A 17,238-nucleotide genomic window follows, 5' to 3' on the forward strand; every position below is an offset into this window, starting at 1 on the left:
CCTATCCATGCTGCCACACTCCCTTTAATACTATGTGCCCCCATTTCATCAAAAAAACCTATGCAGCATCTTATCATACGCCTTTTGAAAACCTATATATACAAAATACCGTATTTCCTTTGTCATGTTATTTTATCAATAAACTTATTTCCTCAACACTTAAATTCATTAGACACGACTTGCCCTTTATAAATCTATGCTATCCTTAATTAACCCATATCTTTCTAGATGAGTATTAATTTTACTCTATTATGGCCTCTAGAAGCTTATCGACTACCTATGTTGGGATGATTGATCTGTGATTACCTGGTTTTTCCCTTTTTGAACAACCTTTTTTAGATTTACATTGGCAACTATCCAGCACTCTGACACAACTGACACAACGTCCATATCTAAGGATGTTTGAATGAGTGTGGTCAGAGCCTCTGCTATTTCCACTCTGACTTAATTCAGCATTCTACGAGGCTTTGTCATCATGGCCTACTCTTTTCCACTTTTGAATTCCACCAATTTTTCAGTACTGCCTCCTTATCCAGGTTATCATATCTAATTGCTCCACCTCTTCCTCTTGTACCCTATCACACTACCACATTCTTCTGTAAAAACCAAGGCAGAGTACTTATTTAATATCTTCGCCATTCCTTCATTCACCACAGATTTCCTTTTTCATCTTTTGTATTTGCCCTAGATTTGTCATATGCCCCAGATTTGTCATATGCCCCTTTATTGTCTCATTTTAATTTAAATTACTTATCCAATAACTCCACCTTTTGCTGCATCACGTTTACTAATTGTACTCTAGTAATCTCTTGTTCGTACGTTTCTCGTTGTTTTTTGTGTACTACCTTATTTGCTAATTTTTCTTTCCAATTTATTTGAGCTAGCTCTCTTTGTAGCTCATTAAAATTGGCTTTTTTTTCTAGTCATCTTTATCATTGACTGTCCTCTCCCCTTTTTAATTTTAATATTGAACCTAATTATGTTATCACAGTTTCCCAAGATGTTCCCCCTACATTAGCTACTTAAATTTTCTAGAACTAGCACTGCCTTATTGGACCAAAAACATACTAATCCTGCATGCAGCACTGGACACATAGTAGAAAGCTCTCCCCTCATATTCTTTCCCACTTGCATTATATTACGGCCCTGTTGATCCTGCGGTTTTCCCTAATGGTCTGCATATTTTTTCCCCTCTATTTTCTTCCCACTGTTTGGTTGGTCTACAATATACTCGCAATAGAGTAACAGTTCCCTTCCTTAACTATAACTACACAGATTTAGCTTTTCGCACTATTCCCTGTGTCATCCTTGAGGTGCTGAAATCTTTCTGGGTTCTTCGGTTGTTCGACGTGGGGTTTTGTCTGCGCGCGCGGTTACAAGATGGGAGTCCAGGCGGGCGGGTCCTCGCCTGCAGGGAGGCTGTCGCGCTGCGCACCATGGGAGTACTGGCAAGGCAGGGACGCTGCGGCGCGGTGCACCATGGGCGTCCTGGCAAGGCTGGGACGCTGCGGCGCGGTGGGTTGTGGGAGTTGGTAAGGCCTGTTTCCACTCGCTCGAGCGGCTGCTGGAGGTAAGAAAGTGGCGTGAAAAGGACCGAGGGGTGTGTGTGGGGAAAGAAATTAAAAGCTTTAGCATAGAATATACCGGGTGGAACTCATCTCCAGGCGGGCGAGGGGATGAAGGAGAGTTGGATTCCTGCTAGTTAACTGGTAGCCTCAGTAGCCGGTCGGCTTTAAACGGCAGTTTCATCTGCGGTGGAGCCGCCGCCATTTTGTATCAATCGAAAAAACCTGCAGAAGACGCGCAGAGAAAATACTGGGAGCAGCAGTAGGCCTGCGGGAGGGGAATAAATACACCTCCAGGAGGAATAACTAAATCTTCAAGACCAAAAAAACCACACGGCGGGAGCAAAAACCTCAGGGATCAGCAAATAAACCTCAGAACAAAAAAAAACTCATGAAGCTGCAAATATACCTCAGGGAACAGCGAATAAATTTCAGGGAACGACAAATAAACCTTAAGGAGCTCTTGATATAAATCTTAGGGAGCATAAAAATTAAACTGCCAGCGAACAACAAATAAACCTCGGAGGGTAGGGTGGGATGGGCGGGAGATAAACCTCCAGGAACAAAAGCCAAACCACAGGGAGCAACAAATATGAAAATGAAGGACTAGAAAAGACCAGCTGGTCTCATAATGTTGTGTAATTTGTAACCCCATCTGCTATCTCTTGGGAAAGGCAAAATAAAATCTTGTACCAATTTCAGGAAAATATCGGGAATTTCTTTCTGCCCCCCTGAAGGTGATTAAACAAGTTCCAGGTAACGGGGAGACATATTTCCCAATGCCCACTTACCTTCATATGTCCACCAGAGAGGGTAGATAGGCCTTGGTTTAATATAATCTGGCAGCATTCCCTCAGTGCTGCACCAAGTGGCTCTCATATGCGCTTTTTCCAGGGCCTCTAAATCACCCACCATATGAGGGAGACCAAAATTGGATACAGATGAGGCCTGACCAAGACCTTTGTAAGGACAGAATAGTACTGTCATAAAAAAAAAAATCAACATTCTTTTTGCTTTTGTAATAGTGTCAAAGAACAAAAAATAAGCCATAGGAAGCAAAAGAAATCCTCATGCAGCAACAAATAAACCTGAGGAAACAAAAAAAACCACAGGAGGAAAACTAAATCTTATGGAGTTGCAAAAAATTAATCTCAGGAAGCAATAGACAAATTTTGGAGCAAAAATTAAACCTTGGAGGAAAAAATTTGAACCTTGAGCAACAAATGGACTTCAAGGAGTAAAATAATTAATCCATATGGTGAAATTAATCAAAAAAGAGACAGAGCGCAAAGAATACCCAAAATAAATCTTAGAGCAAAGAATCTGCTTTAGAGAGTGAAAATTCTGACCCTTGTTGGAGATGGCAATTTTGAGAAAATGTGTGCCAAACACAATATTAAATGTGGAGAAAAAATAAACCATCGATAGTGCAAGTAGCAGAAGTGGAAACTTATGGAGAAACTTATAAGTTACAAGGGATACAAATGACCCTGTGTGAGTTGAGATGGACAGCAACAACAACTTGCAGTTATACAGCACCTTTTACAGTAGAAAAATGTTTCAAGGTGCTTCACAGAGGCATAAGGAAAAAATGGTTGCCAAAGCAAAGAAGGAGATATTAGGAGAGATGACCAAAAGCTTGGTCAAAGATGTGAATTTTAAGGAGGGGAAAGAGATGGAGGGGTTTTGGGAGGGAATTCCAGTGCGCGGGGTCTAGGTGACTGAAGCTACGGCTGATGGTGAAGCGAAAGGATGTGGGGGTAGGGCAGGGGATGCCAGTGTCACAGGAATGTAGAGTTCACAGGGATTGTAGCACTCAAGGAAATTTCAGAGATGAGAAGGAGTGAGGCCTTCGAAGGATTTAAAGACAAAGATGAGCAATCGTGCAAGAACGTAAACATAATGAATTTGCCACGGGGTGATTGGATTGTAATAAGCTTGCTAGAGAGTGTAATGAATCTGAGCAAGCTAGGCAATGTTAAGTGAGCGAGCAAGAGCATAACAGGCCTGTGAATGAGAAAATAAGGGCAATATAAATCTCTGAGGGAGTAAAATTGTGAGCATTCACAATTAACCTACAAGATAGTGAGTAGAAAATTAGTTGTGAGTAAGGAGATAATGATCTGGTACTGTCAAAGCTGGTGAAAGCGGGTATAATGAACTTGTAAAAGTTCACAAGCAAGCAAGGGTGTAACAAGTCTGAGTGAGAGCAAGGGAATAATATAAGTACAAAAGAGTTAAGGGCTCAAGTGGGACTGAATATGAATATATTAAATTAGTGACTAATTAAATATGAAAGTAAGTCTCAACACAGGACTTTTCAAAAAATTAGTTACATAGAATTATGATTAACTTCTGTACCTGTTTGATTTTTCATGTCTATTTCTATTATTTTTGAATTTCGCCTCGTATTTTAAAAAGGGGTCATAAAGGCAATCATTTCTCTTTTATAATAAACCTGAAAATTGGAGGCTGGTTGTGGACAATTTTATGAGAGGGGAGGTAGGAGTAGAATTGTAACTTTGTGGCGCAGTGAGTTGGACACTGGTCTTTCATCTCAGCGACCAATTCTATTCTTATCTTCCCTCCTTCAGCAATAGTCCACGGCCAATTCAAATCCAGCCCAGACTGATGGAATGAAAGACTGTTAGTGGTAAGGATCCTTTGTCGAATAAGTTTGGGTGGTCTTAATCCAGTTCCTACCGAGCACAGGCTGCAGCACAAAACTGTCCCTTATTTAGCATTAATTGACTATCTTATTCAGAGAGGGTGGGGGAAATGAAAACAAAGTTGCACTGGTGCAGTACGGTGTGATTTTCTGAGGTTGGGACTGAGGGTGAGGCAAGTTGTTGGGGCAGAGTAGAGGGAGCCTTACTCTATCTGGCTGTGCTATACCTGACCGAGTACTGGGTGTCTGAAATGGGAAGAGTTTCATTTTTCAATACTAACCCAAAAAATGGGATTGTGTATCCTCAGGCCTGAACAAGCTGGAGTCAATGTGCCAACATAGGTATCCTAGAAATCCATCCATAGAGTCGGGGGGGGGGGGGGCATTGTTGCTGAGGACATGGGTTGGTGCAACTGCCCTCAGGTCAATTTGGATTGAAAATCAAAGTATGTATTTATAGATGATAGAAAATTCTATTTTATCTAAATGTGACAGAATAGACTAGGTTGTAGATTTACCAAAGCAATTCCAGCTGATTTGGAAAGTTATGATTACATTTTAAAGGTCACATTTCCATTTAATTTCATTTAAAGAGTTGATGTGAGCTAAAATCAGAACACTTGTCTTAGGGGCATATGATTAATTTCTGTGCCTGTTAAAGTTCATCATCCTCTCAATTTACTGTGCTCAACACTATAGAATTGCTGGCCAGGGTTGCCAGAGAAGTACTCCACCATGAGTCACTGCCTTTGGGAGAATACTAGGGGCAAGTCAGAATACTGGCAATAGAGACCAGGGAGCAAACAGCTTTTTTTGTCTTGGTGGGGTGGGGGTGGCAGCATGATCTCACAAGCTGCTGACTTTCCTTCTGGGAGACAGTGTGTGTCTCGTTCCGTTCCTTCAGAGAAGGGCAAATATGTCATGCAAGTAAGTTGCTGCTTTCTCCTTGTGAGGCGATCCTCGTAAATGGGTTGAAGAGGCCTCAAAGGTCACTGCCTTCAAATTGGGGAGGTGGAAAGAGAGAGATGTCTTAAAATAACATTTGCTGAAAGTGTGCTCTCCTTGTTGAGTACAAGAAACGGCTTCTAATCTCTCAAATAAGTAACTTTTAAATAATTTTTAAAAATCGCTAAAAATCCAGTTAAGGTGTATCTTTTCTGCATGGCTTACTGGATATTATACGTGTACAAGGCCACATTTTAAACATATGTAATATTCATTTAAATTAATTTGATTAATTGAAAGTGCAGAATTTTGCATTTTTTAAAGGTGGATTGTAACTTCGCTGACTATGTATATGCAGGAAACCCACTTGCCTCACGGATGTGGATTAAAGAAGTGGATTAAGAACATTATGGGGTCGTACCATGAGACTGAAATCTTCAACAGTGCAAATACTTTACTTCCTGAATTAGCATGTAGGCTTTAATTTTAGGCTTTCTTGTATGTTGCCAAGAGAAGCATTTACTGTCTTAAAATATATCTTCACATTGACATGAAATTTGTTGATTCAAAACAGCTTATTGCAAAGAATTAAACATGAAGAATGGTGTGGGGATACATTTTGCACAAAGTATTTCCCATCTCACGGTGAGGAGAGGGAGTTCCTTTTTTGAGATATCTTGATTGAAGCAAGATATTTTTGAAGAGTTGTTATTTTTAAATCTCTGCTCACTTCCCAAGCCACTCCAGTAACCCTCGTGTGTTTTGGAGTCCTTCCATTGAGTTTGTTCCCTCCTCTAATTCTCTTCCTTCCCAAAGGTGCTGTATAACACCATACATGCTGACTGTCTTCCAGTACCTCATCCAGATGGTCGTAGCTCATGTTTAAGGTGAGGCAGTGAGGAATGACTAATCAATGCAAGATATTGTCGTCCTCACCTTTTGTCCATACACGTGCACGTTATTGGCTAATTGACAATACTGGTCACCACAGCTAAACTTGTCCTTGCCTGACATCCATACACATGCATTTTAAGCAGAGAATAGATTGAAATGAGTCCTTCCTGATCATCTGTGCACAGACCAGTGAATTTACCAGTTGAGCCATTGGGGCCTGGGAGACTCCTACCTGCAGATAAAGCACTACTGATTGCGTGTAGAAGCATATTCAGGAATGATTATTTCCAGATTATGGTACCAAAAAACCAGAGGTGCATGTGTACTGCCCATAACATATACTACTGAAGTGACTTGGGATCTTGATAGAGATGAAAAAAGGTGATGGTTCTCATGAGATGAAAAATAAATGAATCTCTTAGCAGATAGAAGATACTTTGTTAATTTTTAAATGAAAAATGGGATTGTACCTTGCAAAGAAATGACTTACCGTAGCCTTTTCATCATAAAGTGGAGTTGGTTGTAGAATTGCTTCTGTTGTATATCTAATCTGCTATCTTTAAAAAATCCAGTGGAGCATTCTTACTACCCTACGAGGGCACAATTTTTTGGAAGAGCAGACTATAATTACATGCAAACCGTGACAAACTCAATAGGCTCACTCCCGCTGATGAGGGATGCGGGCTGAAATGATTTTATATTTATTTTTAAAAAATCACTCTGAAGGGCAGGCAGTTAAAATACACCCATGCTTATTTTAAAAATATTTTAATATTTACTCCTGAAAGAAAGTAAATAGTACATTTTTTGCAATTTTCAATTACACTATCTGTAAACTCTAGGAACATTTTGTTGAGACAAACATTTACCAATGACAGGAACATCTTTGCTGCATGAAGCAAGGCTCATGTACACTGCAGCAGCTGAAAAGCCACCACTTAGAAAAAGCCTCATCAGTTTTTTTTCCCTCTTGCTACAATTTATTTCTCAGAACAGAAGCCATTCAGTTTTGCTTGCATTACAGTATTTCCTTTTGACCGATATTTTCAGCTGAATGTTTAATGAGACTGAAGTGGAGAGTTATACAGTAATTTCCATTGAATCAATGCTTTCGACTTTTAAATATGTTTGAAAGATGTAAAACAAGATTGTTGTGGCACAGATTATGATGATCAACCACAGTGCATCCTTAAAAAAAACCTGTGACTAAATGCATTAGGAATCATTAGTATCTGAGAAATTGTCTCAACCATATACCTTAATCATAGTAACTAATCAATTTACTAAATACACAAATTGACATCCAATTGAAAAAAAACTCCTCATTTGAAAGAGTTCTCCACTTTCACTTCAATTACCATTTCCATTCACATTGTTCAACATTTGATGGTCTGCATAAGATGAAGCCAGCACTCAACTTCTTTGGGCTTGTTTTATTAGGACCTTTGTCTCTAACCCCCCCACACCTGTCAAATTGCACAAATTGAACTTTCATTATTTTTACTATGTACAGACAGCTCCATCTGAACTGTCTGCTATATCATGATAAAAAGTGATTTCCATAAGCAAACTGATCCCTTTGATGCGAAGTTGCTCCATATGCATGCATTGTTAGAGGCTGTGGTCATTTTTCAATGCCTTCTAAAGACGCTGTTCTCTTTCCCCAAAATCCATGACAACTCCAATGTCCTCTTACTTTAATGATGTCAGATTCTCCAGCACCAATTATTTTTTTCACTGTGGACATACAGTCGCTCTACATCTCCAGCCCTCATCAGGATTACTTGCAGGATCTCCTGGGGACTTGTATTGTGGCCCAACAAGTCCCCATCCACCACCCTCCACCTGGCTGAACTTTTTCTCACTTTGAACAGCTTCTCTTTTAACCTTACTCACTTCTTCCAGCTAAAATGTATAGCTGTGGGAAGGGCATGGGTCCCAGCTTATGCCTGTCTTTTTGTAGGCTATGTTGAGCATTTTTTGTTTCAGGCACACTTCCAGAACTCCTCTTCCGTTATACTGATGACTGTGTCGGTGTTGCTTCTTGCTGTCTTTGATCTTGAGAATTTTTATTAACTATGCTTCCAATTTCCATCCATCCCTCACCTTCATGGTCCATCTCACCTTCTCTCTTCCCTTCCCTCTATGTGTGGCAGTGGGCTTTCCACAAATATCTATTACAAGCACACTGACTCCCACAACTATGTGGAGTCTGCTTCTTCCCACCCTGCTTCCTGTAACAATTCCATCTCTTTCTCCGTTTCACTTACATCTGCTCTGGTAAGCCTTTCACACTTGAATTTCTGAATTTTCATCAACTGAGGATTCCTATCTGCACTGGTCAGTCCTATTTTCTGTTCTTCTGCCCTGACTGCCTCCAGTCCTCCCACAACCGAGAGACAGTCCCCAGTCCTCATCTTCCACCCCAGCAGTCTCCGTATTTTCCAGAACATCTTCCGCCATTTCTGCAATCTACAGGATGATCCAGCATTAAGCCCATCTTCCCGTGCCCACTTTCCGGGGGGACTGTTCCCTTTGAAAAAAAATTGACACCTCTGTACAAATGTAGGAGATGCAACACCTGCCCATTCACCACTTTTCACATTGTTGTCCAGAGCCCCAGACACACCACCTGTGTGAGATAGCAATTTACATGTATTTCTTCTAATCTAGTATACAGTATTTGCTGCTCATGGTGTGGTTGTCACTAATTGGGGAGAGAAAATGCTAACTTGGTGACCACTTTACCAAGCATTGGTGGAAGGGTCGGGAATCAGAGGACACAGATTTAAGGTGATTGGCAAAAGAACCAAAGGCAACATGAGGAAAAACTTTTTTATGCAGCGATGCTGCCTGAAAGGGTGATGGTAATAGATTCAATCGTGGCTTTTAAAAAGGAATTGGATAAATACTTGAAGGGAAAATATTTGCAGGACCAGGGAAAGTGCGTGGGAATGGGACTAACTGGATTGCTCTTACAAAGAGCCGGCACGGGCTCGATGGGCCAAATAGCCTCCTTCTGTGCTGTGACCATTCTACGATCTCTGTTATGTCTGTAAGTGTGACCCCGAGCTGCTTAAGGCTTATCACTTAAACTCCCCCTCCCATTCCCACTTTGACCTCTGCCAGAGGCTTTATGCCCTGTTCCAAACAATAATCTGGAACAATAATCTCTTTCTCCTAGGCATTCTGTAAGCATCTGATCTGAAACTTGATTTCAGTAACTTCAGACCTTAGCTATAATTCTCATTTTCAAACCTGTTGTAATTTTATTACTACCTCCCGGGTTTTCCAAATCTCCCATTTTATTGCATTTTCCTCAAGCCTCTCACTTCCTTAACCATTTACATGTTCTTTATTTCTTTAATATCTTTTATTTCTTCGGTGCTTCGGTCTATTACTTGACTGAGATAATCCATAATATCATTCCACTGTGCTTCCTCTCTGTTGTTTTTATATATACTTCCCTCTTTCTGACCGTATTAATATGCCTGTCCATCTTCTTTTTCAGTTCTGAAGAAGGGTACACACCTCAAATTATCTGTTGTCTCCACGGATGCTGATTGACATGCTCTGTATTTCCAACTCTTTCTGTTTTTGTTTCAGATTTCAGCACCTGCAATATTTTGCTTTTAATCTGTTTAATTTCAACACTTCACCCACGTTGGCTGTTGTGCAAGCTGAGTGGGTCTGCTGAGTTTCGCTAAATCCTCCCTAATCCTAGCAAACATTGCTCTGATTCAAAATGCACTTTTAATGCAATTTTTAAGTAATTCACTGGATGTATTGTTTAATATTGATCCCACTGTACTGAGTTGGGTGAAATTCCAATATTTACTTCAACCAAGCAATCACTCTTCAAAGTGGCAGAAATTTGTGCTAGTTAAGCTGAGGAATTAAACCATTTTGGGACCTAGTGTGAACATAAGGTCCTCCCAGGTCACTGGAATTGCTTGTTGCTTTGTAGATCTGCAACCGTTTGAATTTGGGTTGAGACACTTGGTTCCCTCACAACTGGTAGAGAGGGAGGACTTTCATGTCATTCAAGGTTGACTTCAAGTTCGTCTCAGAGTTGAAAATGGTAGACTCTTGTATTTCTCACACTTGGGGGTGGGGCGGTGAATTTCTTCAGATCTTCTCCTGCTCCACCACCATAGCTTTGGCAGAAGTTACAGCAGTGGATCAGGAGAAGATCTGGGCAAATTCACCTCCATAGTTTTGCTTTGCTTGTGCTATTTTTACATGAGGACTGGTTGCTTTTTTGCTATGTGATTAACCAAAATTACTAGAACTCATAGCTTACAGGTCAAATTAACTGCGTTCATGTCCAGAAAGTGCTCGGTTGTGAAAAATGTAGTTGGAGAAATAATGAAAGAAATATAATGTCTTACCTGTTGTAAAGGTGTCAGCCGTGGCTCAGTGTGTAGCACTCTCTCCTCTGAGTCAGAAGATTGTGGGTTCAAGTCCCGCTCCAGACACTTGTTTACAAAAATCTAGGCTGACACTCCAGTGCAGTACTGAGGGAATGCTGCACTGTTCAAATTGCCATCTTTAAACTAAGGCCCTGTCTGCCCTCCCATGGCACTATTTTGAAGAAGAGCAGGGAAGTTCCGATGTCCTGACCAATACTTATCCCTCAACCAAAATCAAAAACGCCTGGTCATTATCTCATTACTGTTTGTGGGACCTTGCTGTGTGCAAATTGGCTGCCCCATTTCCTATATTACAACAGTGACTACACTTCAGAAGTACTTCTTTGGCTGTAAAGAGCTTTGGGAAGTCCTTAGGTGGTGAAAGGCACTATATAAATGCAAGTCTTTTTCTTTCATTTTTCTTTTACCATACCCTCAGTTAAATTCAAAGCACTTTACAGCCAATGGGTTACTTTTGAAGTGCAGACATTAATATGTAGGCAAATGCAGCAGATAATTTGTACACATCAGTGGCCTAGAAACAGTAAATGAATGAATGACCAGGTAATCTTATTTTGATAGAATTGGTGTTGAAATAAGCTGAATTTGATTTATAGTGAGGAAAAATTACAGCTCCTGATCCAAATACTGAATGTTGCTACAAATAGCACTAAATATACTTTGAGTTAACTGAGAACTCTTTGTAACCAACTTACTGTACAATCTTTAAAAATGGAATACTGTTGTTCAGTCCACTATAAAATTCACATTTCTCCAGTCAGATCACTTAGAGTATACAGTACTTTGTTGCCATTTAGGCACTTTTGTATTGGTATTTGTTTAGTTTGAATTGCAGGAGATTCTGCTACTGGGATAAGGGAGCTGTTTTTTTGCAGCGTAAATGCAGAGAGCAGACACACACGCTGCTCTTCCCCAATCCATACTAAAAAGTCCCAATCTAAAAGCACCTTTTAAGAGCACATCAACGATCATAAGGTTAAAAAGTGTGGAGCAATAAAAGGGCTTTAAGCATATTCCTTCCATTGACAATGTATCATGGATTCCACCTGACCAAGTTAATCTCCTGAGGAAGTTTTCAAACTTTCTCCCTAACCCTAAAAGTATATCAAGAAAAGATGCAGGATACTTATGTAATCTTACATAATACAATATACATGCTGAAATTTTTTTTAGCATGATAGTTCCTAATCTGCTGGAGCCATGGAATTATGTTCCACAGTGTATTTGATTCTCTCCATCTGTACTTATTTCACCTCTAAATCCTTCTCCTAACCAGATATTTACCCAGCTTTTTTTTTAAAAGGTATTAATCAAAACAGCATTAACTGCTTTATCTGGGAGTTGATTCTCCATTTCTAGACCTGCGAGGAGGAAAAAAATCCTCCTAATCTCAAATCTTGCTCAAGTCTTTTTAATTTTATATTCCTATCCTCTAGTTCTAGGTTCATGGTCCAAGTTAAATATCCTACTTGCATCTCATCATTCATTCCTGTATGCATTTTTTTTTAAAATGGACATTGTTTTATCTTTTCTCCAGTGAAAACAAGTTTAGTTCTGTGAATCTTTCTACATAACTTTTGTTAATGAACATTTTCTGATCATGCACATTTCATGTTCATTGTTCCAGTGTACAATTCCTTCTATATATTTACATAAAAATCTATCTGTTCCTGAGCCCATCCAGCTCTCCTGAATGCTATCATTCACTGTTCTACTTGTCACCTTTTGTTTCACCATGTTTTAAATCACCATGCATACTGGCTTCTGTTTTGGGTCAAAGCCCAAGTGGTTGAATTGTGAAACCTACTTTCTGGTGTGATCATGACACCTGGTAATTTACATTTTGGAGATTATAAAAAGGTGTTGAACCTTTAAGCTGCTTTGAAGTAATCAATTTAACTGTTCAAAAATGAATGTACTCTGGAATGAGAGTAAAGCCATGGGAATATATATTTCCACCTTCTATTGCTGGTCTGTTCATGTGTACCTGCTTATTTTCTTAGTATAAATTATTATCTGCCCAGTCTTTTGAAGAGAGGGACAAAACCAACAAACACCTCTGAGTTGGAGTGTTGTGAAAAACCCTGAAGTATTGAATTTATTTTTGAACAGCCTTGGCTTGTACATTTTATAAGAATAAATTATGTATGGCCATCAAAAATTAGTTTACATTGCATTTGCTTAAGTTTGTGTATTTTACAAACTTATGCTTTTAAATTGACTGCGCAGTGTATACCAGTGTTAATGTGTTATCCACAATTCTTTTCTGCGCCAAGTGGCTCCTACAGTGATTTTGATGTACTTTACATGCTTGGTGACTAACATTGTAGGTCAAGAATGACGCATTTCAGAATGTGGAGTCTTGGGTGATTAATGTGGCTGGCGAAAGCACTGAAAATATAAAATTTTGTATACTTTTTATATTTTCTTCTAGAGATATCCTAGGTGAAGCATTTAAAGCCTTTTATTTCTACATATAGAAAGACAGACTTGCATTTAATGTATTAATGGTGCTTGTACACCACCATGTTATATGCAAACTGCATATAATTTTGTTCATGCTGCTCTGTCCTTGATCGCATATTTGCAGGATACCTTCTTTAAGGTAAGTTTTGTAGAGTTATTTGTAGAGTTTGGTTTCAAGTGCAGAAAAATGGGTTACTCCATACATTTCATCCATGCTGCTGTATAAATATTGCACTGAATCCTATTTTAAACTACTTGCCTTTCTGCAGATCATTTTTGAATTCAGAACTTGAAGCTGACTCTAATCTCTATCCTTGCGATTCTTTCGTATTCTTGGATCTAATGTTTTTCTTTTAACTTTCAGCCTGACAAAAATTCTTGGAGAAATTACATCCCTCTAGTTTATGAAATCGGCCATCTTTTAGACCAAGTTAGACAGTGAAACAACTTTCTTAGAACTTCTACTAACCAAGAAAGAACTTCTAGCCTGCTTTTACCAGTATTGGAGTAGACACACTCTTGTGTCAAAATGGCAAGTTTTGGCAGGGGCCAGAGCATTCAAATGCGTACTAAGAGGAAGAGTCGTTTTCATGATGCAGACGTTGGAGGTCTTGCTGCAGGTCCACCTCTGAATATCCAAGCAGCTCTTGGGACATTGTGCCAGAATCCACACTTGGCTGGCTTAATAAATTCTGGACAGGGTCAGAATTATGGCCTACAAGGTGCAGGACAGGGTCAGAACTTTGGCTTACCAGGTGCGGGACAGGGTCAGAACTTTGGCCCGCAAGGTGTGGGACAGGGTCAGAACTTTGGCCCGCAAGGTGTGGGACAAAGATCTAAAGGTTTGATGTCTTCAGCTGGTGGGCCCTCACGATACAGCGATACTGCTAGCAGTAGTTTGCCTTCCTTGTTTGGAGTTAGAAATCAGAATCAACAATCTCAAGCTGTTCAGAAACAGATTGATGCAGACAGGGCCAGTAACATTTTAGCTGCATTTGGCCTTTCATCCAGGGATTTGGATGAACTGAGCCACTACCCTGAAGATAAACTTACACCTGAATCCTTGCCAGAAATTCTTATGGAGATTAAAAGGAGAAGAGCTAACGAAGGAACAGCTTCAAAATACAGCAGAGGTGACGGTTCTCTACGTCATGACCATTCCTACAGAACCTCCCATGATGACTGGGAGGAAGAAAGACACTTTAGGAAACGCAATTATGGAAGTCGTGACTCCAGTCTTGACTCGGTGGTTGAATATAGCCACGGTCATTCTTCTCGAGAGTCAAGTTCTAGATATGACCGGAAGGACTATGAGCGTGAACGATTAAGAGGCAATGATGACTTCTCCAGAGAGGAAATGCACCTCTCTGAGCCCTCACACAATTTCAATAAATTTGATTCTGATTATGGAAGAGCTGCTCGTCTTCCTTCTCCTCGTGCACATGAAAGGTCTCTCTTTGAGAGAAAACGAGGATCTCCTTCGTTGAACAACATAAACGATTACCATGGTTTCTTGCCAGCAGTCTTCCCCTACTTGTGCTCGCTGTGTGATCTAACCATTCATTCTGTACAGGTGAGTGACCTCTAACTTCTTTAAGAATTGCTTTATAAAATATAACTATTACAGCTGCAGCTCTCCTTGGACTTGGAAAACATCATTTGGTTTTAAGATTGTCTCAGATGATATTCTGGATAATCTTTGCTTCTGATGCATTGTTTCCCAGTTTCAAAAATATGATTCAATTAAATCTACTTTTCTGCACATTCTTTTCTTTCAGTGGAGATGTATTCATGTAAATTAAGTCCTTATTGAATATTGGGCTTGTCATAATGTTTCAGCTAGGTTTAGCTTCTGCACAGTTCTGCCTGCGTACTTGAACTTCATTTTGTTCAAATTTGAGTAACGCAAGATCGCTATTAAATCAGTTTCTTTAGGTTAGAAACTCACAAAGCCTTATGAAGTTTTCTAAGTCACTACTATTGATCTGTTTTAAGGTATGGTTTTGTTTTTGTTGAGTAGACAGAATTATTTTTCCAGAATTACTGACTGGATAATCATATTTCTATATAATAAAAAGGGTTGCATCATGGTCCTTTTAAACCTTTTTTTCTGTTCTGTCACATGGAAATGATATTCCAAAGCTACCAGCATTTGAAATTTGCAGTTCAAAATAAAATCTGGCATTACATTTGGCTTTTTGACAGTTCACTTAACTGTCTTTTATCTGTTCAACCTCTTTTTCTACTATCTTCTGTCTTTAACCCCTAACTGTCTTCCATCTCCAATGATGGTGTTTCTTCCCTATGCTCCTTAGCATAGGTGTAATTGCTTGCTAAGAATTATAGAGGTTCAGCTACACCAAGAACCATTGGTGAGGCTTTCACTGTTCTACCTTGCAGATGACAATTCATAGGAACTGGGGAAATGTTTTGAAAATAATCAAAGCTTTGCCAAAACAGACAGTCGTACTAAAAAGAGAGGGTATTAAGGTTCTCGGTGGCTGGTGACTGCATTTCTGTCACTCAGTTTACATTTATCATGGTTTACAAATGTAAATGGAATGCAATTATGGGTTTCTAGTTTTAGTATTTACAGTACTTCATTCCTATTCTAATATTGACATTTTTAGCATAGGCCCAAATCATCCAGCTATATTCAGTCCTGAAACTTTATAAGTTTGCTTCGTAAGTATTTGGCTTCTAAAACTTAAATGCTAAGAGCCTAATCATATCGACTGTTGAGGAGCCAATGGTGACTACAGCCATTTAATGCGCTGATTGATAAAGTAATGGTAAAACTGAACCCACCAACAAAGGTGAGTGATTGTAAGTATTCACTTAAAAATAATCCATGATCTCAGCATATAACAATGTCTCACTTGATTTCATCTAATAGGTCTGAGCACGCTTAGTAGAAATGAATGGTGCAATATGCAAAGCTTTAAAATCTTGTTGCAAGGGCTGCATTGCTCTGCTATTTCAACATTTTATAGTAACAAAATTGTGTCCAACAATCTTGATGTTTCATCTATTTTTAAATTGTAACACATTTTAAAGTCCCAGCGATATGTGGGGGAAAAAAATTACTCTATTACCATCAAAAATACAGATACTCTATGATGTACTATCTATTTGTTGATCTCCCATGGCCAAAGCCATGATTTGATAACAGTACATTACCTGTTAGCTGGATATCCTTACAAATCAAATGTAAACAGGTGGGAACTGCTTATTTTTACAAAGACTTTAACAATGGATTTGAAGTCTGATTTTTTTTTTGATGTCTTTGGCACTTTAATTTGCCATAAAAATTGAGAGGATGAAATTTAATGTGCTGTAAATATCAAGGGCCATAACTACTCACTACATACTGTGCAACCAAATTGAGAGGCTGGTTCAAAAAAGCCACAAGGTCACATAATATCACATAATCATAACATTCTGTATTTTTCCTTTTCTACTTTATCTCCTTCAGTTTTGGCAGTTGCAGCTGCCCTTCAATGGTCTAAAATGGATGTCTCTAAGGTATTCTTGCCCACTTTGAACAAAATATGTTTTCAATTGCCAATATATGGAAAGAAATTAACAATAAATTTTTGTTTCCTCATCCCTCCATTTCTTTCTCACCGTTCCTGTCCCACAGTCTTTTAGTCTCCTTATTTTTTTCTCTCATGTATTTCTTTGTTTTGCACAGATGCCTTTATACACTAAGCTCCTTCATATTGAGAATTATAGCTGTAATATGGTGAAATATCCCACTGTCTTATGTAGTAAACATTTCTTTGTAAGACCATGTCAAATAAGAAAATTTTAAAGCTGTCTATAGTGGTCAGGTTTATTTCAGTTTAGGAGAGTTGATTATCGGGATACAACATGCCTTGAGTTAAGAACTATAGAAATGAGTGTTATTACCACACATGGAAAGAAAGCTTTATATTGTTTCCTGATTTGGTTTCAGATCCTTAGTTCCTTATATTTTATCTCAGCACTTAAATTTTCAACTGTTAATTCATATTTGTATACATTTCTTACCTCCCTCTGGCTATTGCATGGTTTTACTTGCATTTTACACAATATCACCATTGTATTTGTTTCATACCAATGAAATTCAAAAATTCAAACACTGAGCTTTTAAAGCAGAAGTTTTCTCATTTATTTTGAGACATTTGTGTAGTTAATTTGCATGGTTGTTTTGATAGTTCATACCACATCCTGCTTTTGATTTGTGTTTTTGTCTGGTCCTTTTTAACATACATAGCAGAAGAGA

The 17,238-nt window shown here is 39.0% G+C and overlaps 1 protein-coding gene across 2 annotated transcripts in view; it reads left to right on the forward strand.

Annotated features, from left to right (window-relative positions):
- The first annotated feature begins 1,521 nt into the window (after nt 1-1,521).
- The window catches only part of LOC137332561 (matrin-3-like), an 82,494-nt gene continuing 66,777 nt past the window's right edge, over nt 1,522-17,238 (forward strand). Inside the window, exons 1-2 of one of the 2 annotated variants that reach the window (XM_067996482.1) lie at nt 1,522-1,570; nt 13,336-14,544. In XM_067996482.1, the coding sequence (XP_067852583.1) occupies nt 13,501-14,544 (1,044 nt within the window). In that variant the 5' untranslated portion in view covers nt 1,522-1,570; nt 13,336-13,500. Of the gene's footprint in view, nt 1,571-4,159; nt 4,219-13,335; nt 14,545-17,238 lie in introns of those variants that run through there. The other variant, XM_067996483.1, reaches the window with a different exon arrangement.

The sequence above is a fragment of the Heptranchias perlo genome, chromosome 14 (genome assembly GCF_035084215.1).
Source record: "Heptranchias perlo isolate sHepPer1 chromosome 14, sHepPer1.hap1, whole genome shotgun sequence".
NCBI classification, from domain to species: domain Eukaryota; kingdom Metazoa; phylum Chordata; class Chondrichthyes; order Hexanchiformes; family Hexanchidae; genus Heptranchias; species Heptranchias perlo.